Here is a 27839-nt window from a genome sequence, read left to right on the forward strand (position 1 = left end):
ACCTGAAAATCAAGGAAGCTCCCTTGGCCATTCCTCCTTCTCAGTACAGTGGTGGCTCGCAAGACGAACGCCTCGCAAAACGAAAAACTCGCAAGACGAAAGAGTTTTCCGTTTTTGAGTCGTTCCGCAAGACGAATTTCCCTATGGGCTTGCTTCGCAAGAAGAAAGCCCATAGGGAAATCTCCGGGGACCTGTTTTAAAATGCTGGCTGTTGGGAGCAAAGACTTTTGCCCCCCACCGGCCTTCAGAAGAGGTCCTGGACCTCTTCTGAAGGCCGGCGGGGGGCAAAAGTCTTTGCTCCCCCCCGCCTGCCTTCCCGGGACAGCGGAGACTTCTCCGCTGTCCCGGGCGATCTTAAAATGCTGGCGGTCGGCAGCAAAGCCCTCCTGTCCCCGGAGCTTGCGGGACGGGAGGTGGGGAGAAGGGCTTTTCTTCCCACCGCCAGCCTTCAGAACAGCCTTCTGAAGGCTGGCGGTGGGAAGAAAAGCCCTTGTCCCCCCCCCAGCCTTCAGAAGAGGTCGGGGGACAGACTGTCCCCGGAACTGGTCTGAAGGCGGTCTCCATAGGAACGCATTGATTGATTTTCAATGCATTCCTATGGGAAACCGTGCTTCACAAGACGAAAAACTCGCAAGAAGAAAAAAACTTGCGGAACGAATTAATTTAGTCTTGCCAGGCACCACTGTACTGCAGTTTGACATCAGCCAGCAAAGTAGGAAGAGAGGGAACAGGCAATGGACATCAGGAAAGTGAACCTGTGGACTACCAAGCCCATTGACATCTGGCAGCATTATTATTATTATTATTATTATTATTATTATTATTATTATTATTATTATTATTATCTACCGCCCTTCGTCACAAGATCTCAGGGCAGTTCACAGGATAAAAATACAAGATGGCATGGACATCTCACCAGGAATCGTGATGCCCTCTTCACAAGTTGGTGGCAGTTGAAGATTTCAAACTGTTGCGCACATTACCCAGATCTTTAGAGAGGCCTATTCCACAAAATATTTGCTGTGTGGAATTCAAGCTACGTGCAGAGCTGCATCCCTGAATGCAGAACATGATGCTAACTCGCTCTCCCTTCCTCCCAGCCACACTTTGAGAGCCAGCTTTCCCACATTAGCCCCATAGTAGTTGGGGAAGCCCAGCCAGATGGGCAGGGTGTAAATAATAGACACTGAAGCTACCAGCATGAGTTTGACTAAACTGCGGGAGGCAGTGGAAGACAGAAGTGCCTGGCGTGCTCTGGTCCAGGGGGTCACAAAGAGTCGGACACGACTAAACGACTAAACAACAACAAAATTCTTCTTTGGCGATCACTTGCAGCTGAGTAAGATGATCTTCCATGAACATGGTCTTAACAGTGGGTCTATAAGTGACTGTGGAGGTCAATTCTGGATCCACACGTCCTTCCACAGTGGGGACATTGGTTTCTGGGCAGGAGTTGATCACGGTGTGGATTTGCAAGCGTGCCTTCCTCTTAGCACATTTCTCCCTCGCATCCTGAGTTTGAGGGTCTTCAAAGCCCTTGACACCTTAGGTAAAGGCTGTTCTCCAACTGGAACACTCGCAGGCCAGTGTTTCCCAGTTGTTGGTGTTTATACTAGTCATACCTCTTGTTGAATGTGCTTCGGGATGAGCACGTTCGAGTTGCGCTCCATGGCAACCCGGAAGTACGGAGCACGTTACTTCCGGGTTCCACCGCTTGCGCATGCACAGACGCTCAAAATGACGTCATGCGCAGAAGCGCCAAAACGTGAACCATGTTGTCAGGGGTTTAGGAGCAGAGGCACGGGCAAGGGAGGAAACAGAGAGCGAAGGGGAGGAGGCAGAAGAAAAGATGAGTGATGACGACGACCCGAGATCTCCTAGTCTTTCCAGTGAATCAGAGGATTCACAGAAAGGAGCACCAGTGGCCAGGGCAAGGGGGGAGTCTAGGGGGGCACCCCAGGAAGATAGAGCCAGAGGGGACTCAGGGGGGAGCAGCTGGAAATCGGGACCAGCGTCACCGCCAGGAAGCAGGGAAGAGGAAAGGAGCCAGGGGGGAAGCGCTGGCAGCTCACCACAGGAGGGAGGGCATGAGTCAGGAGTGGCCACACCTCCATCGGGGAGCGAAGAAACGGTTAAGAGGAAAGTGGAAGGTTGGGCGCGCGCGCCAAGTTCAAATGCAGAGGAAGGCGGCGCAGTAAGCAGCCCCGAAAGGGAACCAGGTCCTAAAGCCCGGCGCAAGGAGGCAGGAGGGTCCGGGTCAGCGTCAGAAGAATCCCGGAAGGAAGAAGCCCCGGGGGGTAGAGGGACCCAGAGGAGGACAGTCAGGCGGAAAAGGTGGAGCAAGGCTAGGATATTAAGTTGGTGCACACGGGGCGGAGACTCAGACGGAGCTTCGCCGATCTAGCTACTAGACGTAGAGTTGCGCGCAGCAGCGTGAGAATGGAAACTGTAATTCAATAAAGACTTTTACTTAATGATCGCTGGCTAGCGTGATCCTCTGTGAGCTAGGATCTTCAAGCAGCTCTGACACATGTGGACACTGGTTATGTTTGCTTCTAGATGCGAACGGGGCTCCGGAACGGATCCCGTTCGCATCTAGAGGTACCACTGTACATTTTTTTAGATTTGCCTAGAGAGTGTCTTTAAAACTCTTTTGTTGACCACCAGCATTACGTTTTCCATTTTTAAGTTTGGAATAGAGTAGTTGCTTTGGAAAATGATAATCAGGTATCCGCACAATATGACCAGTCCAACGAAGTTGATGTTGAAGAACCAATGCTTCAACACGGGTGATCCTTGCTTCTTCCAGTATACTGGCATTAATTCACCTCGTTTCCCAAGTGATGTGTAAATTTTTTTGGAGACGCCATTGATGGAATCTTTCGAAGAGCTGGAGATGGCGTTTATAAGTGGTCCAAGTTTCACAAGCATCAGTAAGGTTGGCAGTACAATACTTTGTAAACAAGCATTTTGGTTTCCCTGCACATGTCCTGGTCCTCACTCTGCACTTCAATTGGGAGAAAGCTGCACTCGCAGAGCTCAGGCGATGCTGGATTTCGGCATCAATGTCGGCCCTCGTGGAAAGATAACTGCCCAGGTAGAAGTGATTGACACTTTCCAACATTACACCATTGAGTTGGATTTGTGGCACTGCAGAGGGGTTGTTAACCCTTCTAACAAAGCTTAAATTATGCACAATGCAGCTGACTGCATTCTTGGACAGAGGAATCTGCCTCAAACCAGGTCAAGCTATTTGCCTACCTTTTGCAGGGTGTGGGTAGAAACCTTTCCACCTGATACAAGATGCCAAGCTACTGAACCCAAGATCTTCCAACGGCACAAAAAGTAGGTACCGTAGGTACCACAAGACGCACCTAGTTTTTGGAGGAGGAAAACAAGAAAAAAAATTCTGAATCTCAGAAGCCAGAACAGCAAGAGGGATCGCTGCGCAGTGAAAGCAGCGATCCCTTTTGCTGTTCTGGCTTCTGGGATAGCTGTGCAGCCTGCATTCGCTCCATAAGATGCACACACATTTCCCCGTACTTTTTAGGAGGGAAAAAGTGAGTCTTATAGAGCAAAAAATACGGTACTTCCTTGTGCTCTCCTGCTCTTGCTGTTTTGCCCATGGTTGATTTTAAACTGCAAGCTCTTATCTGTACGGACTGAATAACTCTTTTACTACCCATGTATACCAGTGAGACAGTATAATAATGATTTGTCAGAAGAAGCACCGTGGAGCCTTTTCATAAGACCCAGAATGCTAAACAATTACATACTGAGAAATTATACGAAAGGCGAGGCTTCCCAAGTGTATTTGCTTCCCAAGTGTTCCCATAATAATTTATCTACTTAAGACTTTGTCTCTTTGGCTGGTCTAATTAGGAACAAGGTGCTCTTCCTCCTCCTCCTCGTTCAGAACTATTTCCCCAAAATTGATAATGTAACTCTCTTTTTTTCTTCTTTTAGGTTTCTGTACCAGCCCAGGAAGTCCAGGTCAGGGATTCCACCTCAAGCAGGAGATACAGTACAATTTTACTGGGCAGCAACTGGTTAATAATTTTTACCTCCAAATGGGCACCCATGTAGATTTCAGGCTTCCAACACTAAAACATACTGAGCCATCTCTGGTCCAAATAAGCAAGAAAGGTTCTGTTTGTCATCCGTAACCCGCCTGACAATCTTTGCAAGGAAAACGTAACTTGCTCAGACTCTCTTAAAAATTAAGACCAAATTGATTTATTAATCTGGTTAAGAACTCTGATACAAAGCACAGTAAAAGGCCACAGACCAGTCAAGAAAAGGCTTCTGGTTTCTACAGTACTTGGACCAGACTCAGCTTGCCAGCTGCAGCTCAAGAATGCAGAGCTCTGCTGGGCAAATGAAGGTCTCCCTTGTTTTTTTAAGTTGCAAAAAAGGTCCGGATAAAGAACTTCGGTATTTGCTGGTTTAAACACCACATTTTCCAAGGGGGACCTCATAATGAAACGAAAGCGAAAACCTAGCTGAAGTTGCTTTGAGTCTGGAAGGCAAAAACTTTTTCCCTCGTATGCAGGAAAATGCTTACGACAGTGTACTGGAGTAACAGACTGCAGAATAGGCCTCAGATCACAGAAATGTATACAGGTTATCAATCTGTAAATATACACTATAAACAACTGTACATAATATGGCGTAATAGCTTTGTTCGCCGAAACAGCAGGCAACTTTTTTAGCTTAAGACATCTCCACTTGCCTGAACAAAAAAAAGGCACGACCTGACACATGCTAAATACTATCTGCTAAACTGGATGAGGCCGCCCTGCTCTGCTCATGTTAAGCAGAACAATTGTAGTGCATGCTCTACTCTTCTTCAGTTGCCTATCCCTTCTAAGTCTTCAGCAGCAAAATCCATGGAAAATAAGACATGTTATCCACTAATGTTTGAGAACAGTAGTAATGGTCATTCACAAACCTCTTAAAATTTATATTTATAGATATTTTCTGAAAGGCAGGTAGCTGAAGAGCTGTTGTTGTTTTTTAAAGAAATATCAGAAACATGATATACATCTTCATGCTTTGGTGGGGATTCTACCATTTGGAGATACAACCCACTAGGCAGTCTCCCAAGCAAGACCCGCTGAAAAGAATTCAATGCAACCCAGTGAGCCTTGCTCGGGAGAACCTAGGTCTTTTTAAAAAATACATATGTAGAAAAGGTTGCACGTGCTCCAGTCTGGAAATAAAATATCCCACTAGCAACCATAATTTTTTTTTTTTGGCTCAGTGCAATGAACTGATGTCAGTTTAGAAGTAGTGTAGTGTGTCATTTACAGTGCAAAAATCTATATTCTTTGTACTGGCAAAACGGTCGGCACTGAGGAGGAGGAGGAGGAGGAGAAGGCAGTGCTACTGATCCCCTGAGGAGAACGCTGTTGCAAGTGGGTATGAAGGCGGAGGGCGGCAGGAGGTTGTTCTTGCTGCTCCGATGCTTGAGAACGACCAGCAGCGCTCTGGGTGCAAGCGTTAACTTTCCAAATCCACTGCCTCGCTGGAATAAATTAAAAGAAAACGGGTACTTTACAGCTACGATTCCAGTGTCCATGACTACTGCTGTGAAGGTCATTGAGGAGTTTCCGCGTTCTCGAGCAAAGAGTGTCTGTGCAAAGGAGGGTGGGACAGCTCCCTCTTGTAAGTCTTTGGTGGCAGTTTGGGCAGCAGGGGGCTGGAGTTGTGGCGCGGCGGGACAGGGGGGGCCGCCAGGCTGTTGGGATTCGGGCTGAGCGCACAGCAACGCCGCAGCACGCGAGGCGACGGGGTGCTCGGAGGAGTGTTGGGCGAGTTCGGGCAGGTGCTGGCTTCCCGCAGCCGGTCGGGGTCCCTGTGAAAGCGTCCCACGGGGGGCGGCTGGAGATTGAAGGAACAGTTCACAAAGTGCTCTGGAGGGCGAAGGGGCACTGGAGGAGGGGTGTCAGGAAGAGGAGGCGGGTCTCTGGGAGGCGGCGGCGGAGGGCTTAGCAGCAGACCAGTGTAAGCTGGGACTCGGGGCTGTATCTTTGGAGGAGGTGGGTGCCTGGGGGGGATAGCGGGAGGATCATCATCGGATCTGGAACCGCCCTGGAACACGAGAGAAGAGAAGTTACCCAGAATGCAGCAAGGCTCCCAGAGTAGCATGAAAGCAGAAGGATATTTAGAGCAGGGATCTTGCACTAGTTTTTCCCATACCTCCCTATCTTCCCCACAAATCTGCTTTTTAAAATCAAATTTTGTATTCTCACACCCCAATCTGAACAGCAGCTCCTCAGGCATGCAAGCACACGCCACCTAGCCGAACCTGATTGTGCAAAATGAAAGGAGCTCGTCCCCTGGAGAAGGACATCTCAAAATCTCCAGTAGCACAAATAGGTCCAGCTACTTTTGAGAAGGCTGCTGCTGTGGGATGTAATCCACTGGGAGCAGTCAAGTACAACATTCCTTGTTTTGCTAGAGTGGACATGCAGGGGATGTTTGGTCCAGCCGGTTGAAACTTCCTGTTCCTCCTGGCCTGGAGCATCCTTCCTTGCATGTGACTAGTGGGTGGGCGTGATCTTTCCAGACCTGGTAAAAGGCCAAGGCCTGCTGCCACTCTCCCTCTTTTCCATGTTCCTTTCGTCCTGTGAACTTCCCAGACTGCTAACTGCAGTCATTAGGTCAACCCACATATGGGGTAAACCTGTTTTTATACACTTGTAACTTTAAGCCTTAAGCCTGCCTTCAGGGATCACTCTCTGCTCTGCCTGATCGTGAGTAGACTTTCTTTTTATTGCTTATGAACAAGACTGAAGTATCTTTATTCTTTTAGGAGGGATTCAAGGGGTCTTACCAGGAAAATATTAGAACACATTTCAATCTGGACAAGCCAGCTGGAACTGCATATTGTCTTAAGAAACTCACACGACTTTGCAACTAGTTTTCTGCTGTGTAAAGGGGAATGCACTCTGCTAAGTAAAGGAACTTGCTAATGCAAGTTAGGAAGGATATTAATAAACAATATTAATATTGCCACCCTGAACATTCCCGCAGCTGCAGCATGGAAGCGGCTGGCACACTGCATTCTGAGTTTGTGTGTCTGGCTACATACATACCTTGGAGTTCAAAGAATCGTGATCAAACTTCTTGCGAGGAGGCAGAGGAGGAGGAACCAGAGCCTCTTCACTTAATTTATGCAAACTCCCACATGAGCTGAAGAACGACTCTGAATGAGGGAGGAGAGAGAAGTAAGAGAGCGTGTCATGTCTAACTTTTGCTGCTCTTTACCATCAAGGTCTTCAAGAAATTCAGAAGCCAATCTCTATGACTTCAACATTTCTAACAGAGAAGTACAGCAAATTTGTGAGATTGGCTGGTTTTTTAAACAAGAAACTAGCATAGAAATATTCTCTATTGCCGGCAGTCAAAGTCCATAGAAATTAACAAATTTGTTTAAGGGAATCCTGCAGTACTCACTTGATTGCGGCAAAAAGACAGGCGCAAATATGCTGTTGTTGCTACCTGTAAAGATAAGGTGGAAAGGAGATCATTTGCGTGTCCCGTTGCCCCAGTCGGCTAAGAAAATAAGAGAAAGGCTGAGTACTGGTTGCTCATACAATTCCTGCCAAATAAGGACATAATTTTCTGCTACCCAAACTTTGCTTAAAGGACACCATGGGTTCTTTAGACCATTTACTCCAGCATACACCTACCTAAAAAGAACTTTCAGGTTCATTTCTTGCAGGATGAACATGCATCCAGTGCTTGATAAACCCATTTGTTTCTTAATTTATGAACAGGACTTTGAATATTCTGGGCCCAAAATTGTCTGAAGTTTCCGATCAGCATTATAGAAACTGCAGGAAGTCACCTCCTACCCTAATTTCAAAGTTCAAAAAAGGATGGGGGAAGTCCTAAGAGCAACACATTTTTAATGAATGAGATGATGCCAGGTGTTTGGTTGAACCCCAACCCCACCAAACCACAGTCAGCCTACTTGTTGCCCCTCCTCCATTTGAGCTCAATAAAACCAACATTACAAACAATCAGGGCTACTAATTTTAAAACAGGCTGCAACGGTTTAGAAGACTCCGGCAGAAAGGAGGAGCTCAAAATATGCACCAAGTCACCCATCAGATTTCACAGGAGGAGAGCAATTCCCATCCCCCGTGCCTGTCTTCAAGCCAAGAGGTACAAAGAATTCACTTGGCTCCATTTTATCAGTGTAACTAATTCACTGGAGGCTACTTAGAACACAGACCATAAGAGCTGTTGAGATCCATGTCTAGGAACACGCTGAGGTCTGAGGATGCAGACACCGGCGGAGTGGATGGTATGACTGGCGAGGTTGGTGCTGACGCTGCAGACTCGTGTTCGGCTTCTGTGATTCTACTGAAACTGATCTTGTAGGGCTCCTTTTCAAGAGGCGTTGGGTGGCCCCTCAATGTGCCCGACGTGGAGCTGTGCCTGCCGGCATTGGGCCTTATTCCAGGAGATTTCAGAGAGTAGTTTGTTTTCCTGGGCTAGAGTGAAAAAGAAGCCATTTCAGAGACCTCCCTCCCACATATGCCTTGCAAGGAAACAAACCAGTGTGGGAAACGTTTAGCGACGAAGAAACAGCTATCTGAAAGAACTGGGTTTTACGGGGTTACTCTGAAGTAAGTCTACACAAGGTTTTTCTTTTTCATCGAACTACAGACCAATTCTGTAGACCAATACGCAAAGCAAGTAGAAATAATTTCCTTCCAACGTTAGTGTGATAGGAAAACGAAACGCATTTTCTCCAAGCCAAAATGTCGGGGAGGGGGAGCCCATCAATTAATATTTAACAAATAAAATACCGCCCAGTTGTTCTGAAACTACATAGAAAGAGGGGGGAACACTTTTAAAAGTCAAGAAACAGAAGGAGTAAACAAACTGGAAGGAAGGGATTTTGATGGGAAGGAAAGAAGACACAGTTTCTGAAGGCATTGGGGTACCACATGCAGCCCCCCAGAATGTAGACTGGTTGCTCTCACCGGCCTTATAGGACTGAGGTCCAGCCACCTCCCCCCCCCCTTCAGACAAGCAACCACCTGCATCTTTACGTACAAGGAAGCTCCTACTCCACCCATTTTTTTAAAAAGTGCAAATCGTATGTACACACTTTTAAACAGAATCGAAGACACCCCAAGTGACTTACATATCTAGGGGGCTGCTTGCAGTTTCGAGGCTCAATCTCCAGCGATTTGTTGAACAAGTAGTCTGTAAATTCTTTCTCTGGGGAGCTTCCCATGGGGTTCAGATTTTCAAAGAACCTCTGGAAAGACAAAAATACGTTTTCAACCAAACTGAATAAAAATTCCCATTTACAAACTTGGATGCGCCCAGACCCGTCTTTGAGGGAAAAGGTGCTGTGTTTGAGGCAGCAGTTCGACAGGCCAACCCCTCCTTATGCCCTGCACTGAATTCACAGAATGCCATGAGAAGGAAGTTGGAGAACACCTAGCCTAGCTGTTTCCCCGTCTTGAGCAACATACATCATTTTCAGAACATGACGCTCACTTCAGATTAGCAAAGGGTGCCCAGAGTGGAACAGTGCCCAGTTCTGAACTAGGCTCGTTTAACTGACACATTTAGCAAATACAGCTTGGAAAATGGATGCTCTGAGACTGCTGTTGTTGTTGTTGTTTAGTCGTTTAGTTGTGTCTGACTCTTCGTGGCCCCCTGGACCAGAGCACGCCAGGCACTCCTGTCTTCCACTGCCTCCCGCAGTTTGGTCAAACTCATGCTGGTAGCTTCGAGAACACTGTCCAACCATCTCGTCCTCTGTCGTCCCCTTCTCCTTGTGCCCTCCATCTTTCCCAACACCAGGGTCTTTTCCAGGGTGTCTTCTCTTCTCATGAGGTGGCCAAAGTCTTGGAGTCTCAGCTTCAGGATTTGTCCTTCCAGTGAGCACTCAGGGCTGATTTCCTTCAGAATGGAGATGTTTGATCTTCTTGCAGTCTCAAGAGTCTCCTCCAGCACCATAATTCAAGAGCATAAATTCTTCGGCGATCAGCCTTCTTTATGGTCCAGCTCTCACTTCCATACATCACTACTGGGAAAACCATGGCTTTAACTATACAGACCTTTGTTGCCAAGGTGATGTCTCTGCTTTTTAAAAATGCTCTGAGATATGCACAGCTAAATGTGAGCCTCTACTTCACATTTGCAGCTGCTGCCTCAGCAGAACACCAAAGAGTTTTCTGTCACCTTCACATGCACACAGCCAAGACCACCCATGCTCTCCCATTACCCGTATGTCTGGTTCGACCCGTAAGCAATATGGCTGGTTTTGATACTGCTGGATTTCTCCTGTGATTTCAGCCACTTTCCTCCTCTTGCTGAAGTTGATTAATCCTTTCCCTTGTCTTTTAAGGAAGTCGGGATTCCCTTCCTCAGTCTTCAGAATATTTGTTAAGTATATTCCTAATTGGGGAACAGGAAAAGATTTTAAGTTTTCCACATTCATGCCATCTTTTTTGCTCATGACTAAGACTGTAAGTAGGGACGCGGGTGGCGCTGTAGGTTAAACCACAGACTTGCCGATCAGAAGGTCGGCGGTTCGAATCCCCGCGACGGGGTGAGCCCCCGTTGCTCAGTCCCTGCTCCTGCCAACCTAGCAGTTCGAAAGCACGTCAAAGTGCAAGTAGATAAATAGGTACCACTCCAGTGGGAAAGTAAACGGTATTTCCGTGCGCTGCTCTGGTTTGCCAGAAGCGGCTTAGTCATGCTGGCCACATGACCCGGAAGCTGTATGCCGGCTCCCTCGGCCAGTAAAGTGAGATGAGCGCTGCAACCCCAGAGTTGTCCGCGACTGGACCTAATGGTCAGGAGTCCTTTTACCTTTACCTAAGACTGTAAGTAAAGGAAGGAAAGCTCATTCTAGCTTCCCTGACTTTTCTCGTTATCTATGCCTTTTGGCCTTGGTAGTGCCTATCTGTTGTATACATGCCAGCTGAATTTCTGATATTGTTTTTAAACAACTCTCAAGCATTTTGGACTGATTTCACCCTCTTGACTTTCAACTTCCTTTGTACCAATCTCTGCCTTTCGGGAAGGTTTCCTCTCTTGAAGTCTATTGTGACCATGCTGGATTTTCTTGGGAATTGGCCATGTTCGTTGTAATTTGCCAGCACTATACTGTAGTCACTGTTGCCAAATGGCTTGGCAACACTTACATCTTGCACTAGGTCTTTTGTTGTATTGTGTTTTTAATATTTCGTTGGGAACCGCCAAGAGTGACAGTGGCAACCCAGTCGGATGGGTGGCATATAAATAATATAAATATAAATAATATACATACTGTTCTAGGGCAAAATCATTTAGGGTATCTAGAAACTTTACCCCTTTACCTCTTGATCCAGACATATGTAGTCTGAGAGTAGTTACTACAGCTACTCATTACTTTTCTGTTAAAATGTACAGAGAGACAGAATGAAAGAAGAAGTAAGTAACATAAAACTTTTGCTTGTTTAATAATGTAGAAAGCTTCTTTAAAAAACAAAAAACAGTGCCATGGTTTTATCACCTCTTTCTACACAGAGATGCAGCAAACTGCCCCTTAATTCCGCTTCTGTGCTGTAACTTACCAAAGAAAGGCACACAGGGTGGGTTGATTGACTTGAGTTTAGCAAGGTATTTTTTAAAGTGATCTTGACTTAATTCTACTGCTTCATCCAAAATTTTCTTTTTTCTCTCCTGCAGTGCCTAATTTCACAAGGAGAGAAAGAGAGCCACACACTGCTATATTTAATACTACAATATATTTAACACTTGCCAGAAATCTGTGATCGTGCTATACATTATTTCATTTAATATCTTCATTTTTTAATTATTCAGCCAATTAAGTTACAAAGTCAGCTTTAGGGTCTGCCAAAGCTATTTTACCCAGTATATGAAGACAGACACTAGGAATACTCAGCAAATTGCAAAATGTATTGCAAATAAAAAAGAATAAAAATGTTCATAATACAGAAACTGCCAAAAAACATTACCGGTACTATCCACCAGGCTGACGTTTGGCAGAGCACAAAGCAAAATGGGAAGATAGGATCTCTGCGAGCTCTGAGATACACAGGCTTGATTTTGGAAAAGCAACTCTACCCTTCCATCCCAGCTCCCCACATACAACCACATATATTTTCCCAGAGCAAAACCACGCAGATCTGTACTGCGCTTCATTAGCCTTTAAATGTGGATAATTTTAGTTTTTAAAAAGCTGGCTACACTTCCAACACTGGTCCAGATACCAAAGCTTACCTCAAATGTGTGATCCAATCTGTACACGGAGACAGAATTCATTGCACTTACAATCTCCAGCACACCATTAAAATTATTCAAGTCTTGGAAAACCTGCAAGATTTCAATAATCCTGCCTAAGATGGCCACTCGCTCTTCAAAGTTCTCTGTTTCCACAATGCACCTAATTTATGAGAAAGAGGGAGAGAAAATCCATACATTTTTAGCTACCATGCTAAGTTCAAGTTGCTGGTTTTGGTGTATAAAGCTTAGAATCAGGATAGCTGAAAAATAATCTCACCCCTTATATACCAAATCAATTGCTGCACTCTGCAACTAAGAGCCTCCCGTAGACTCCATCTGTTCAGGAGGCTCATTCTGCTGAGTCCCTTGAGGGAATGATTTGCCTGAGGCCACTCAGTAACCTTCATGGCTGGGCAGCGCTTCAAACCCACGTATCTCTGATCCTACCCAAATGTTCTGTTTATTGTACCACACAAATATCCTTGCATAAAAGAAACTAGAACGTGATGAAGACCATGTCTGTTTTCCAGAAGGATGCACCTGCCAGTTTCATACATTAAAATTAAATAAAAAGTGCTTCCTCCTCTTTATCATTAGCTGTTCCCACAAAATTATCTCTTCAGTTCCTCAAAGTTTAAAATCTAATTTGGAAATATGCGCACACATGCTATCTCAGGAAGTGGAAGAGGGCAATACACAGTGACTGTCAGCTGCACTGGCTCCCACCTGCCCCTCAAAACCATTCTGTACCATGATGGTACAGAATCCTCTGGAAAAACAATCTTTCAAAGGACCTGTTGATGGCATTTTACCATTGCACTGTGGAGAGCGTATTAACTTATGGTCTGTGTGTGTGGTTTGGGAGCTGCACGGTCAGGGAAAAAACAATGCTATCCAGGGTTGTAAAGACTGCGGAGAGAATAATTGGGTGCACTCTTCCCACCTTGGATCAAATCTATGCTGCCAGGTGCCATAAGAATGCGGCAGAGATAGCGCAGGATAGTACGCATCCCGGAAATGATCTCTTTCAGCTTCTGCCTTCTGGAAGAAGGTACAGGGTTATAAAGGCCAGGACTAGCCGCCTGAGAAACAGTTTCTATGCAAATGCAATTCTGGTTCTAAACGCAGCATAAGGGGTCTCTATAGTATAGTGTATTTTATAGTATAGTGTATTTTAAAATGGGGTTTCAGAGTTTTTAGGGGTTTTTATAGTATAGTATATTATAGTGTATTTTAAAATGGGGTTTCAGAGTTTTTAGGGGTTTTTAAATGTTTTATGTAGTTTTTCAATTTCACTGTTCTGTATGGGACAATGACAATAAAGATATCTATCTATCTATCTATCTATCTATCTATCTATCTATGATGATCAGGCGGGATTTGAAACCACTCTATCAACCATGAAGCTGGTTTGATGCCTGCTTCAGAGAGACAGAGACAGAGAAAACCCGTTTTTATTTACCCAGTTCTTCCCTCATTTCCTTCTCTTCTACCAACCATCTATCCTCTTCCTTGCTGCCTTCTCCTTCCTAATAACCATTGCAAAACACCTGTTCCAATGCTGCTTCCCTCTTCCTAACATTCCATTTTCCTGGCCACTGTAATCACATACCATCAACCTTACTGATCCTATCACAGAGGTTTAAAGGGTAACGGGAAGAGGGGAGGAAGGGACATGCTCAGCTCCTCTGACTACAGCTTTTCAAATTAAGCATTTTTCAAACTGATATACTGTCAGGGAACTGCCATCAGACCATCAGGTGGTGGAGGGACTCAGGCAGGATGAAAGAGACTCAACTGCTGAAGCAGGGACCAGCAGGGGGAGGAGTGGGTCTCTGAGGGAATGCGAGCAGGAGGGAGGGCTCAGGGAGGCTTCCAGCGAGAACAGTGGGGAGGTATCGGAGTCTCCCATAGGGAGACCCACACCTCGCAGGAAACTGTCACGCCGTGAGTCCAGGAGACGCGTTTCCGTTAAGGAACTTCTTTGCTGGAAACGCTTCCGCAGACAGCCACTGTCGGACTCTACTAGTGACTAGAGCAGACATGTCTGAGGAGCTCCGTCACACACGGAGGTTTGTGGGGTCGCACAAACTCTGAGGGAGCACGTTTTCACGCACAAGCAGCTAATCCAGACATGTCTGAGGAGCTCCGTCACACACGGAGGTTTGTGGGGTCGCACAAACTCTGAGGGAGCACGTTTTCACGCACAAGCAGCTAATCAAACCCTCACAGCAGTCCGACAGTCTTTGTACGCTGCCTGTGCAAGAGAAGGCATCATGAGCGAACCCACCGGAACCGGAGGAGCAGGGGCTGGAGCTGGTCCAAGCTTGGAAGATAGATACCGAGCGTTGGAGGTTCAACTGGCCCTGCAGACGGCGAGGTTGGAGGAGAGAAGGGCTCAGGATGCAGACAAGAAGGGGAGAGCCACGCAATTCCCCAGAAAGGTACCTGGATTGGTGCAGAAATTTGGGGGGGACCCCAAGGACTACCATGCTTTTAGGACAGAAATGCAATATGCCCTTAATGTGCAGTTCGATGAGTTCCCTGATGAGGAATCGCGAGTTGCTTTTGTAATTGGGCATCTTGAGAAAGGGGCTAGAGACTGGGTTCGACCCCTAATGGCAACGCACAATGAAATACTAAAGGACACAATGAAGTTCTTTCGTGCAATGGATATCATGTTTGCCAGCGATATTGAGGAAGGGGTGGTGCGCAGACAGTTAATGGCTTGTAAGCAGGGAAGTCGATCTGTCCATGAATATTGGACTGAGTTTACCATGCTGATTCACAGACTGAGTTGGGATTTATCGGCGGCACCCGTTCAAATGCTATTTGAAGAAGGTCTTTCTTCGGGGGTGAAAGACGAGCTGGCACGGAGCCCCAGGGCGGAGTCTATGGATCAGCTGACCAAATCTGCGCTGACCATAGGAGCGCGGCAGGAGGCAAGAGCCTTGGAGAGGCGGGAAGGGAGAGGGGAACGTTGGAAGGAGTTCCGCATTCCAGACATTCCTGAGCCAGCTTTCCCGCCGGCAGAGCCGATGGAAATCGGAACAGCGCGCGCGCGCGCATTTTCAAAAACCAGCGAGGGAGCTAAGAAGGAGGGAAAGGGCCCCCGGAAATGCTATCTCTGCCAACAGCCAGGCCACTTTGCCAGAGTCTGCCCCCAGAGGAAGGAATGGCAAGGGATGGTGGGAGCTGTTGAGGGGGGAGAAGAAGGGGGAGCGGAGCAGGTAAAAGCCAACGCCTGGTTGCCACAATTGGGGCACTGCAGCCAGGCCAAAGAGCAGTGAAAGTGCCCGTGCCAGAAGCTCCTCGACCGGCTCTAGTGATTGAAGTGTCGCTAGAGCTGCAGAATGGGCACCCCCTAAAAATAAAGGCGCTATTGGACTCAGGCAGCTCCTGCAATTTTATGAGCAAGGAGTTTGCTGCTGAACACCAGATACAGACCATCCCTTTAAGCAACCCCCTGCAGGTGACCACGATTGATGGCAGGGAGTTGTTGGGAGGAGGAGTCCGCTTGCAGACTGTCCCAATGATAATGAGGGTGGCAAGGCACACAGAACTGATAGCGTTTAATGTGGCCACCCTGGGAGGCGCTCCCATTATTTTGGGAATGAGCTGGCTAGCTCTACATGATCCGCTGGTTGGCTGGCATCAAAGAGTGGTGTCCTTTGGTTCAGCACATTGCCTAGAACACTGCAAAGGGGAGAAGGGTTCAGCAGGGGCCCAAGCCACCCTAGCAGGGACTGAAGTAATGGGGAAGGTGAAGGTACCACCACAGTATGCAGATCTCAGCGACGTGTTCAGCGAGAAGGAAGCTGACCAACTACCACCTCATAGACCCTTTGATTGTCAGATCAATTTACTCCCTGGAGCGCAGCTTCCTGTAGGCAAGTTGTATGCCATGTCAGACAGAGAAATGCAGGAGTTGCGAGAGTTCATTGACAAGAACCTGAAGAGAGGCTTCATCAGAGAGTCCAAAGCCGCAGGGGGGAGCCCAGTGTTCTTTGTGGACAAAAAAAATGCGGACAAGCCGAGACTTGTATGTGATTTTCGGCGGCTGAATGCAGTGACTGAACCGGTGGCGTTCCCTATGCCCAGAATTGATGATATTTTGACCAGGGTGAGGAAGGGAAAGATTTTCACAAAGCTGGATCTAAGGGGGGCGTACAACCTGATACGCATAAGGAAAGGGGATGAATGGAAAACCACCATGTTTACCCCTTTGGGGGCGTTTGAATACCTCGTTATGCCATTTGGATTACAAGCAGGCTCCGCGTGTTTTCAATCTTTTATGAACCACGTGCTGGGCCCTTTGCTCTACAAGAATTGCGTTGCCTTTCTAGATGATGTGTTGGTGTATTCTGAGAATGAGGAGCAACATGTGAGAGACGTCAGAGAAGTGTTGAGCAGACTGCAAGCCAACAGGCTGTGGGTCAAACTGGAGAAGTGTCGGTTCCATACCAAGGAGGTGGAATTCCTGGGGTACCGCCTGTCAGACAAGGGATTGGCCATGGATCCCGGCAAGGTACAGGCAGTGCTGGAATGGAAAACACCCAAAACCAAGAAGGATGTGCAGAGGTTCCTAGGGTTTGGAAACTTTTATCGTAAGTTCATCCGCAACTTCGCCCATCTGACGGCGCCCATCACTGACTGTCTCAGCAGTAAAAAGAAGTTTGTATGGACGGCGGAGGCGGAGCGAGCGTTTGAGGAACTGAAAAGGGCCTTCGCCTCTGAAGAACAACTTCTGCATGTGGATTTACGAAAGAAGCTAAGGGTTGAAACAGACGCATCTGACAGAGCCATAGGGGCGGTGCTTCTTCTGCAGCCGGGGAAGGAGGAGTCAGAGTGGCGTCCGTGTGCCTTCTTCTCGCGGAAGCTGAACAAATCCGAGAGGAATTACACGGTGTACGACCGAGAACTGCTTGCTATTCATGAGGCGTTCCGGAGATGGAGGCATCTGCTAGTTGGTGCACAACATAAAGTGCAAGTGTGCACGGATCATAAAAATCTAGAGTACTGGAGAACGGCGCGAGTGCTCAACCAAAGGCAGTTGAGATGGGCCCAAGAGTTCTCCAAATTTAACTTTGAGATTTGTTATGTGCCAGGCCCAGAGAATGTTAGGGCGGACGCTCTCTCACGCAAACCTGAATATTTGGAGGGGGAGGGAGCACCCGAAGAAACCCATATCATTCCAGAGGACCGCTGGGTGTGTGGGGCGACTTTGGTGGGGCAAAGGGAATTGGTAGAGGGTACGGTGCAGGATGCATACGCCCAGGGGAAACTCAGGGATCTCAGAGGGGAGGAAGACAAATCCGGTGGTTTTGAGGAGAGAAATGGGGCATTGTATTATAAGGGAGCGTTATATATACCTGAAGGGGAATTGAGGGAGAAGGTACTCAAGCAGCTGCACGATAGCCCCACAGCAGGGCACTTTGGGCAACACAAAACCATGTGGCTGGTTACCAGGGAATTTTGGTGGCCCAAGGTCAGGGAAGATGTGCGGGAGTATGTGAGAGGGTGTGAACAATGCCAAAGAGCCAAGGGGGAGAGGCAGGCGCCGGCTGGTTTATTAGAACCACTGCCCACACCTGAGAGACCGTGGGAAGCAGTGGCAATAGATTTCATGACTGATCTGCCAAGGTCTAGAGGGAAAACAGCCATCATGGTTGTAGTAGACCTGTTAACTAAAATGGCCCACTTCATAGCCTGCTCACATGCGGTTACAGCAGAAGAAACCGCCAAATTGTTTGTAGAGAATGTGTTCAGGTTGCATGGCGCCCCCTTGAGGGTGGTTTCAGACCGAGGGAAACAATTTACTTCCAGGTTCTGGAGGAAGCTCATGAGCTTACTGCATGTAGAGGTTAATTTTTCGACGGCCCGTCATCCTGAAACCAACGGGCAGGCGGAAAGAGCAAATGGGGTTCTCCAACAATATTTGAGGTGTTATGTTAATGACAGAGAGAATGATTGGGTGGAGAAGTTGGCGTTGGCAGAATTTGCCTACAACAATGCAGAGAACGTGTCCACGGGGATGAGCCCCTTTTTGGCTAATCACGGGTGCCATCCCAGAGCCTTCCCAGGGGGGGAGGGGGAGAACTGGAGCGTTCCAGCTGCAGAACAGTTCGTGGAAGAAATGGAAGCGATCCATCGCCAGCTCCAACTCAACTTAAACAGGGCTAAGGAGGAATATAAGAGGCAGGCAGACAAAAACAGGAGGGAAGGTGAAACCATCAGGGTGGGGGACCAGGTGTGGCTGTCAACCCAAGGGTTGCCATTCAAAGGAGGTTGTAAGAAATTAAGACCCAAAAGGCTGGGTCCGTTTGAAGTCATACAGCAGGTCAATCCAGTGGCTTTCAGGCTCCGGTTACCGAACCACATGAAGCTGCACCCAGTTTTTCACAGGTCGTTGCTGTCACCGTATAGAGGAGACAGTGAGGGGAGGGTCACTAGGGGACCAGCAATGGAGGAGAAGGAACACAGCTACCATGTAGCGGAGATCCTCGATTCCAGGTGGAAGGGAGATCAAGTAGAGTATTTGGTAATGTGGGAAGGGGAACCGGAGTCGGAAAACACCTGGGTTAGGGCAGAGGATGTCAATGACGAGGTTTTAATAGAGACTTTTCATCAGAGGTTCCCACGTAAACCTCAGCCTGTAGCGAGGTTCCGAAGGGAATACTTTGCCACCACCGACGAGGAAGAGGAGTTGGAGGGGTTCCCAGATTCTGAAGAGGAGGAGGATGCAGCTGGCCAGGACGACGATCGATGGAGAGAATTGTTCGAGACGTCAGAAGATGAGGAAGATTCGTTTCGGGGTTTTAGCCCTTCACCTCCCAGGGGGGAGGAATTGGGAGGGGGTGAGGGGGGCCCTGGAGGGGAGGTGGATGTCAGGGAACTGCCATCAGACCATCAGGTGGTGGAGGGACTCAGGCAGGATGAAAGAGACTCAACTGCTGAAGCAGGGACCAGCAGGGGGAGGAGTGGGTCTCTGAGGGAATGCGAGCAGGAGGGAGGGCTCAGGGAGGCTTCCAGCGAGAACAGTGGGGAGGTATCGGAGTCTCCCATAGGGAGACCCACACCTCGCAGGAAACTGTCACGCCGTGAGTCCAGGAGACGCGTTTCCGTTAAGGAACTTCTTTGCTGGAAACGCTTCCGCAGACAGCCACTGTCGGACTCTACTAGTGACTAGAGCAGACATGTCTGAGGAGCTCCGTCACACACGGAGGTTTGTGGGGTCGCACAAACTCTGAGGGAGCACGTTTTCACGCACAAGCAGCTAATCAAACCCTCACATATACTATAAAGGCAAATGTCACCGAAAAATCAGGTACAACATGAATGAATGGCCCTGTTGATCACTAGAGTGTTGATCACTCTAGTTTATTTCATCAGGTATGCTACTTTCAAATATTTTTTAAAAAATATTTCAGGCGATAAGTAACAAGAAGAAAGGTATGGAATGATTATAATCAGATTAATCTGAAAAAGGCAAGTTACCTGCAATGCTTTTTTTTAAAGGGGCCCAAGCCTTACTAACAGAACGTAACAAATACAGTCGTACCTTGGAAGTTGAACAGAATCAGTTCCGGAAATCTGTTCGACTTCCAAAATGTTCGAAAATCAAAGCGTAGCTTCTGATTGCCTGCAAGAAGCTCCTGCAGCCAATCAGAAGCTGTGGAAGCCCCATCGGACTTTCGGCTTCCAAAAATAGTTTGCAAACCGGAACAGTCACTTCCGTGTTTGGGACGCTGGGGAGCCAAGTCGTTCGGGAACCAAGCTGTTTGACTTCCAAGGTACGACTGTAATGGAAACTGTAAATGTTCAGTAAACGTTTTATAATGAAAAGGTTAGGAGTTGTGTGAATGGCGTTATTATACAGTTTAGTCACTAGGTGGCACTGGACTTGGCTGTATATGGAGTTTCCTGCTCCTATTCTGCTTTGGTCTGAAAGATAAAAAAGTTATTGTCCGGCTCCCTGACGAAAAATGTGTGTTCTCATGGCTTTCTATGACAAGAGCCTCCCAGGGCAGTGACCAAAATGATGCCTCTACTTGATTCACCACTTACTTTTCAAACCAAAGCGTAAGGTTTGTGGTATGCCTAATCATTTTCAGCAGATTTGGAGAATTAATTTCTTTATCTTCTTTTGTCCACACACTCCCAACAAGTTCAGATGGCTGGACAGCCCTGAAACAGAAACAGACAAGCCCACGAATATGAGATATGGAAAGTTGAGGAAGAGTCCAGACATTAATGCTACTGAAAGGATGATATGATCAAGAGATGCGATATGGTGGTCACATGTCTGCTACTGTGGGCTGCTGCTCAGCAATTGCTCAGCAATTTTCCAGAAAGGGGAATCAGAGCTTACATGAGGACATCAATTTCAGCTAATTAATCAGTGGCCCAATTCTTCTAAATCTGAGGTCTGCCGATTCCATCATTCTAGGCTTGTTTCGTTTTTCAAATGACACAGTCATCTTTTCATGCATGCTTTAGCTGAGATTCCTACACTGCAGTGGGGGGTGCGGGTGGCGCTGTGGTCTAAACCACTGAGCCTCTTGGGCTGGCCGATGGGAAGGTTGGCGGTTTGAATCCCCACGACGGGGTGAGCTCCCGTTGCTCTGTCCCAGCTCCTGCCAACCTAGCAGTTCGAAAGCACACCAATGCAAGGAGAAAAATAGGTACCACTGCGGCAGGAAGATAAACAGTGTTTCCGTGCGCTCTGGTTTCCGTCACAGTGTTCCGTTGTGCCAGAAGCGGTTTAGTCATGCTGGTATGTGGAGAAACCCTGGCTCCCTTGGCCTGAAAGCGAGATGAGCGCCACAACCCCACAGTCACCTTTGACTTAACCGTCCAGGGGTCCTTTACCTTTACCATTGCAGTAGGTTGGACTAGATGACCCTTAGGACCCCTTCCAATACTAAGTTTCTATGTTTCTATAATTCACCCTCCCTATTAAGTATCAGATCACGTGTACAAGAAACTAAGTATTAGATGCACTAACTAAAGAAGTGCTAGATTAAAACAACAACAACATATTTCTACTAATCCCCTCCTTTCAGAAACCCCCAATTATGGCTTTGCTGTATAAATCTTTATGATTTATACTGTACTTCAAAAAGATCAGAGCACCCACTTTAGAATGATCCAAGCACCCTCCCTTTTTTGGGGTAACTGGATGAGGTTGGATGCCTCCCAAAAACCTAATGGAGAATAAACAAACCACTTTACAGTAGTGCCCCGCAAGACGAATGCCTCGCAAGACAAAAAACTCGCTAGACGAAAGGTTTTTTTGTCCGCGATTTGCCTCGCAAGACGAATTCCCCTATGGGCTTGCTTCGCAAAACGAAAACGTCTCGCGACATTGTTTCCTTTGTGTAAAAACCGTTAAAACCAAAGGTGCTTAGCTTGAGCAGCTGCAGTTGCGACTTGGCTTCGAGGAGCAACTGTTAGCACGTGGTTTGGTAGCCTTTTATCAGACTTTGCTCACTTTTGAAGATTTTCCAAAACTTTTCCAGAACTTTTCCAGAACTTCTCTTTCATCCATTTGGTAAGTTAAACTTTTATAACTTTTTTGGGGGGTTTTGGATTTTGGGTTGGGGTGTTTGGGATTCAAGGACTTGGTGTTGGGAAGGGGTTTGCGATAATCTGGGGGCTTGTGGGCCTTTTTGGGGAATTTTTATGATTTTCTGTGACCATTGTGCCAGGTTGTTTATTTTTGAAAATTTTTCTGAGTTTGAATTTCTGAGTGCTGGCTGGCTAGGGGAACAGTGGGGGAGGTTTCTGCAGAAATCTGGGGGCTTGTGGGTTTTTTTTGGGAATTTTTATGATTTTCTGTGACCATTGGGCCAGGTTGTTTATTTTTGAAAATTTTTCTGAGTTTGAATTTCTGAGTGCTGGCTGGCTGGGGGAACAGTGGGGGAGGTTTCTGCAGAAATCTGGGACCATGTGGGGGTTTTTTGGAATTTTTATGATTTTCTGTGACCACTAGGCATGGCTGTTTATTTTTGAAAATTTTTCTGAGTTTGAATTTCTGAGTGCTGGCTGGCTAGGGGAACAGTGGGGGAGGTTTCTGCAGAAATCTGGGGGCTTGTGGGTTTTTTTTGGGAATTTTTATGATTTTCTGTGACCATTGGGCCAGGTTGTTTATTTTTGAAAATTTTTCTGAGTTTGAATTTCTGAGTGCTGGCTGGCTGGGGGAACAGTGGGGGAGGTTTCTGCAGAAATCTGGGACCATGTGGGGTTTTTTTTGGAATTTTTATGATTTTCTGTGACCACTAGGCATGGCTGTTTTTTTTTGAAAATTTTTCTGAGTTTGAATTTCTGAGTGCTGGCTGGCTGGGGGAACAGTGGGGGAGGTTTCTGCAGAAATCTGGGGGCTTGTGGGTTTTTTTGGGGGAATTTTTATGATTTTCTGTGACCATTGGGCCAGGTTGTTTATTTTTGAAAATTTTTCTGAGTTTGAATTTCTGAGTGCTGGCTGGCTAGGGGAACAGTGGGGGAGGTTTCTGCAGAAATCTGGGACCATTTGGGGGTTTTTTGGAATTTTTATGATTTTCTGTGACCACTAGGCATGGCTGTTTATTTTCGATTTTTTTTTTCTGAATTTGAATTTCTGAGTGCTGGCAGGCTAGGGGAACAGTGGGGGAGGTTTCTGCAGAAATCTGGGGGCTTGTGGGGGTTTTTTGGAATTTTTATGATTTTCTGTGACCACTAGGCATGGCTGTTTATTTTCGAATTTTTTTTTCTGAATTTGAATTTCTGAGTGCTGGCTGGCTAGGGGAACAGTGGGGGAGGTTTCTGCAGAAATCTGGAACCATGTGGGGGTTTTTTGGAATTTTTATGATTTTCTGTGACCACTAGGCATGGCTGTTTTTTTTTGAAAAATTTTTTTCCTGAATTTGAATTTCTGAGTGCTGGCTGGCTGGGGGAACAGTGGGGGAGGTTTCTGCAGAAATCTGGGGGCTTGTGGGGGGTTTTTTGGAATTTTTATGATTTTCTGTGACCACTAGGCATGGCTGTTTTTTTTTGAAAATTTTTCTGAATTTGAATTTCTGAGTGCTGGCTGGCTGGGGGAACAGTGGGGGAGGTTTCTGCAGAAATCTGGGGGCTTGTGGGGGTTTTTTGGGAATTTTTATGATTTTCTGTGACCACTAGGCATGGCTGTTTTTTTCAAATTTTTTTTTTCTGAATTTGAATTTCTGAGTGCTGGCCATGTTGTTATTTTTTCTAATTTTTTTTGTCTGGGTGGGGAAGCAGTTGGGGAGGGGTTTGCAGCAGTAGGGGAGAGGCTGGGGGAGCAGTTGAGGAGGGGTTTGCAATTTCTGTGTTGTGGGTGGGTTGGTGCGTGTCTGTGGGAGCAGTTGAGGTTTTTGAAGACATTGGTGATTTTTGAAGCTTTTCCTAAACTTTTTTTGCAGCCATTTGAGGTTCCTGAGGACTTCGGTGGTTGATTGTTGAAGCTTTTCCAGAACTTCTCTTTCATTCATTTGGTAAGCTCAACTTTTAAAACTTTTTTGGGGGTTTTTGGGATTTTGGATTTGGGGTTGGGGTGCTTGGGATTCAAAGCCTTGGTTCTGGGTTTTAATTTCTGTGTGGTGGGTGGCTGGGTGCTTTTGTATTTTTTTGGTTTGAATCACATCACTGATTTTTTTTCCTGTTTCTTAGTTTACGAAGGTAGGACCTGTGCTGCCATGGGACCCAAGAAGACTGCTGCTGCGGTGGCCGGCGAGAGGAAGAAGGAGAAGGTGACGCTGGAAATGAAGAAGGACATCATTCGGAAGCACGATGGCGGAATGCGTGTGACGGACATCGCCAGGGAGTACGGCAGGAACCCATCGACCATCGGGACCATCCTGAAGATGAGGGAGAAGATCATGGCGACTGATGCAGCCAAGGGAGTCACCAGGATCGTGAGGAACCGCCCAGCTGTCCTGGAGGAGGTCGAGAAGTTGCTGCTCATCTGGATAGAAGAGAAGCAGCGTGCAGGGGACACAGTGTCTGAGGCCGTCATTTGTGAGAAGGCCAAGGCCTTGCATGCTGACCTCATCCGGGAACAGCCAGGAACCTCAGCCGAGCCAGAAGTCTTCAAGGCTAGCAGAGGTTGGTTTGACCGGTTCAAGACAAGATCTGGCATCCACAGCGTGGTCAGGCATGGAGAGGCTGCCAGTTCTGATGTTCCTGCGGCTGAAGACTTTGCAGCGGAGTTCCTGGAGCTTGTGAAGACGGAGGGCTACGTTCCGCAGCAGGTCTTCAACTGCGACGAGACCGGGCTGTTTTGGAAGAGGATGCCCAAAAGGACTTTCATCACTCAGGAGGAGTCCAGGCTGCCTGGCCACAAGCCCATGAAGGACCGTCTGACCCTGCTCTTCTGTGCCAACGCAAGCGGCGACCTGAAGATCAAGCCCCTGCTGGTGTACCACTCGGAGAACCCACGGGCCTTCAAGAGACACAAGATCGACAAGGAGCGGCTGAGTGTCATGTGGCGATCCAACAGCAAGGCTTGGGTCACACGTGTGCTGTTTGTGGACTGGGTCAATCTTGCTTTTGGCCCTGCTGTCAAGCAGTACCTGCTGGACAACGACCTGCCGCTGAAGGCTTTGCTTCTGATGGACAATGCTCCTGCCCATCCTAAAGGCCTTGAGGTGGACTTGTTGGAGGAGTTCAGCTTCATCAACATCATGTTCCTGCCGCCTAACACCACGCCACTGCTCCAGCCGATGGATCAGCAGGTCATCGCCAATTTCAAAAAACTCTACACCAAGGAGCTTTTCAGGCGATGCTTCGAGGTGACTGACTGCACCACCATCACCCTGCGGGAATTCTGGAAGGACCACTTCGACATCGCCACCTGCTTGAAGATGGTCAACACGGCCTGGAAAGGGATCAGCCAGAGAAATTTGAATTGCGCTTGGCGCAGCCTGTGGCCGGACTGTGTGGCACCAAGTGACTCTGATGCACCAGAGTCAACAGTGGTGCAGGACATTGTTGCCTTGGGGAGGACCATGGGCCTGGAGGTCACGGAGGAGGACGTCTGCGAGCTGGTAGAGGGGCACGACGACGAGCTGACCACCCAGGAGCTGGTCGAACTGCAGGCAGAGGCTGCGCAGGAGCAGGCCTCACTGGAAGAGGAGGAAGCAACTGAGGAACGGCTGTCCTCCGAAAGACTGAGGGACATTTGCCAGAGGTGGAAGGAGGTGCAGACTTTTGCAGATCTACACCACCATGAGAAGCACGTGGCACATGACGCTGGGAACTTTTATGATACGAGGGTCATGTCGTATTTCAGGGAGCTGCTGAAAAGGCGGATAAAGCAGCAGACAATGGACAGGTTCTTGACCAAGAAGCAAAGAGTGGAAGAGGAGCCTTCTTCAAGTGGTCCCCCAGAGTCTTAGAAAATGTCTGTATACTGTACTTTGTTGATTTTTAAATGTATTTCTGTCATGTTTATAAAGTTTATTTATTTTCCCTTAAATTTTTGAACTGCTCTTTACAGTATGTGTGACTTTAAAGAGCAGTTAATAAACTGTTGTTGTACCAAATTTGGCTTTGTTTGGACTTTTTTTGACCATAGGAACGCATTAATTGATTTTCAATGCATTCCTATGGGATTTCGTGCTTCGCAAGACGAAAAATTCGCTAGACGACAAAAATTGCGGAACGAATTAATTTCGTCTTGCGGGGCACCACTGTACATTTATTATCCAAGCACTCTTTAAAGGTAAGAGAGATTTTAATCAGAGACTCCCTGGTTCATCTGTGTGCATGAAGCTACCTTGAAACGGACTATTGGTCCATTTAGTCCTGGACTGTCCCTTCAAGTCTTTCCCCCATCTTCCTACCTTTTAATTGGAGTTATCAAGGACTGATGCTTTTGAATTCTGGTGCTGGAGGAGACTCTTGAGAGTCCCATGAACTGCAAGAAGATCAAACCTATCCATTTTGAAGGAAATCAATCCTGAGTGCTCACTGGAAGGACAGATCCTGAAGCTGAGGCTCCAAGACTTTGGCCACCTCATGAGAAGAGAAGACTCCCTGGAAAAGACCCTGATGTTGGGAAAGATGACGGGCACAAGGAGAAGGGGACGACAGAGGATGAAGTGGTTGGACAATGTTCTTGAAGCTACCAGCATGAGTTTGACCAAACTGCAGGAGGCAGTGGAGGAGGGCCTGGCGTGCTCTGGTCCAGGGGGTCATGAAGAGTCGGACACGACTAAACGACTAAACAACAACATCAGGGACTAACCTTGGGACAATGTGCATCACCATGGCTCTTCCCTTGACTGCTCAGCTACTTTGATATGTTGCACCTGATTGGTGCATGACATAAATACCACAGACCCTAGTTGAGCACTTGGCATATACTGGTATGGGAGTCCTCATACTGCTACCTATACCATTCAGACTGAATCTGCACCAATGAACCTGATAGGAGAGGAGCACTCTGTGGTTCGTCAGGTGATGGAGGTCCAACAGAACACACTCTACCTGTAGAGATCAGATTCCAGGAGAGTCAGCTGCCGAGCAATCTCTATGGGGTGCAGCGTCATGAGGTCAAACGTCTCAAACTGGCGGCTGATGTGCCACTCAATTGGGGGTGGAGGGCTCTCAAAAGTTATGTTGTGGCTAATGCCGTTTGCATGAGCTTGCTTCTTCCTCCTGATGATCTTGACAATGGATTCCACCCACTTCTTCATGGATTTGCCTGGAAGACACATATTGGATACGGTGGGAAGGGAAGATCATACAGATGCTTTAATTATTTTGTGGCAGGGTTGCTCAGTTCCATATTCACTGGTTTGGGATTTTACGGTGGCTGAATTTATGGCCAGTTCTGCAGGAAATGAAATGGCCACCTTCTGTATGCAGAAGCGTGCACTGTACCACTGCACAGAGCAATGAATCCACTGCCCCCCATCTCTGGAAATCTTGTTCAACAATCCCCTCTAACACCTTATGTACACATCTAGTATTCTTCATCAGCCCTGCCTTTTTTCAAGCTCTGTATGCCATGTAAGAACATAAAAAGAGCCCTGTTGGAACCGGCTAAAGGCTTGTTTAAACCAGCATCCTGACTTCACAGCGGCTAACTAGATGCCCATGGGAAACTCAGAAGCAGATCCTGAGCACAAGACCACACTCTCCACCTGTGAGTCCCATCAGCTGGTATTCAAATGCACACTGCCTTTGACAGTGGAGTCAGAACATGGCCTTCATGGATAATAGCATCTGGCAATCATAATCTCCATGATTTCATCTGATCTTCTTTCAAAGCTATACAAGTTGGCTGGCCATTGCTGCATCTTGTGGGAGTGAACGCCATAGTCTGATTATGTGCTATGTGAAGAAGTACTGTATTTTCCCGTGTATAAGGCTATTCCCCCCCCCTAAATTTTTGAAGTTTAAACTAAGGGGTTGTCTTATACATGGATAGTGCATAGTGCATTTTCTTAATTTTGGGTTAAAAAAATAGGGGTCATCTTATACATGGGGGCATCTTATGCACGGAAAAATGTGGTACTTATTTTTGTCTGCTCTGAATCTGCCAACTACCAGCTTCATTGGAT

The 27839-nt window shown here is 47.2% G+C and overlaps 1 protein-coding gene and 1 long non-coding RNA gene across 3 annotated transcripts in view; one reads left to right on the top strand and one right to left on the bottom strand.

Moving 5' to 3' along the window:
- Positions 1-3004: 3004 nt before the first annotated feature.
- Positions 3005-5016, top strand: LOC310712982. The gene is made up of 2 exons (XR_014529060.1): positions 3005-3345; positions 3967-5016. It is a non-coding gene; the product is annotated as an uncharacterized lncRNA (long non-coding RNA).
- The window catches only part of SOS2 (SOS Ras/Rho guanine nucleotide exchange factor 2), a 52661-nt gene continuing 29035 nt past the window's right edge, over positions 4214-27839 (bottom strand). For both annotated transcript variants that reach the window (XM_083514379.1, XM_083514378.1), the window contains exons 14-23: positions 26761-26977; positions 20338-20457; positions 12268-12430; positions 11598-11715; positions 10262-10434; positions 9167-9283; positions 8246-8507; positions 7462-7506; positions 7101-7210; positions 4214-6093 (exon numbers count right to left, since the gene is read on the bottom strand). In XM_083514379.1, coding sequence (XP_083370505.1) covers positions 5599-6093; positions 7101-7210; positions 7462-7506; positions 8246-8507; positions 9167-9283; positions 10262-10434; positions 11598-11715; positions 12268-12430; positions 20338-20457; positions 26761-26977 — 1820 coding nt within the window. In that variant the 3' untranslated portion in view covers positions 4214-5598. The remainder of the gene's footprint in view (positions 6094-7100; positions 7211-7461; positions 7507-8245; positions 8508-9166; positions 9284-10261; positions 10435-11597; positions 11716-12267; positions 12431-20337; positions 20458-26760; positions 26978-27839) is intronic.

Source organism: Podarcis liolepis, assembly GCF_965112155.1.
Source record: "Podarcis liolepis genome assembly, chromosome: 1".
Lineage (NCBI taxonomy): Eukaryota > Metazoa > Chordata > Lepidosauria > Squamata > Lacertidae > Podarcis > Podarcis liolepis.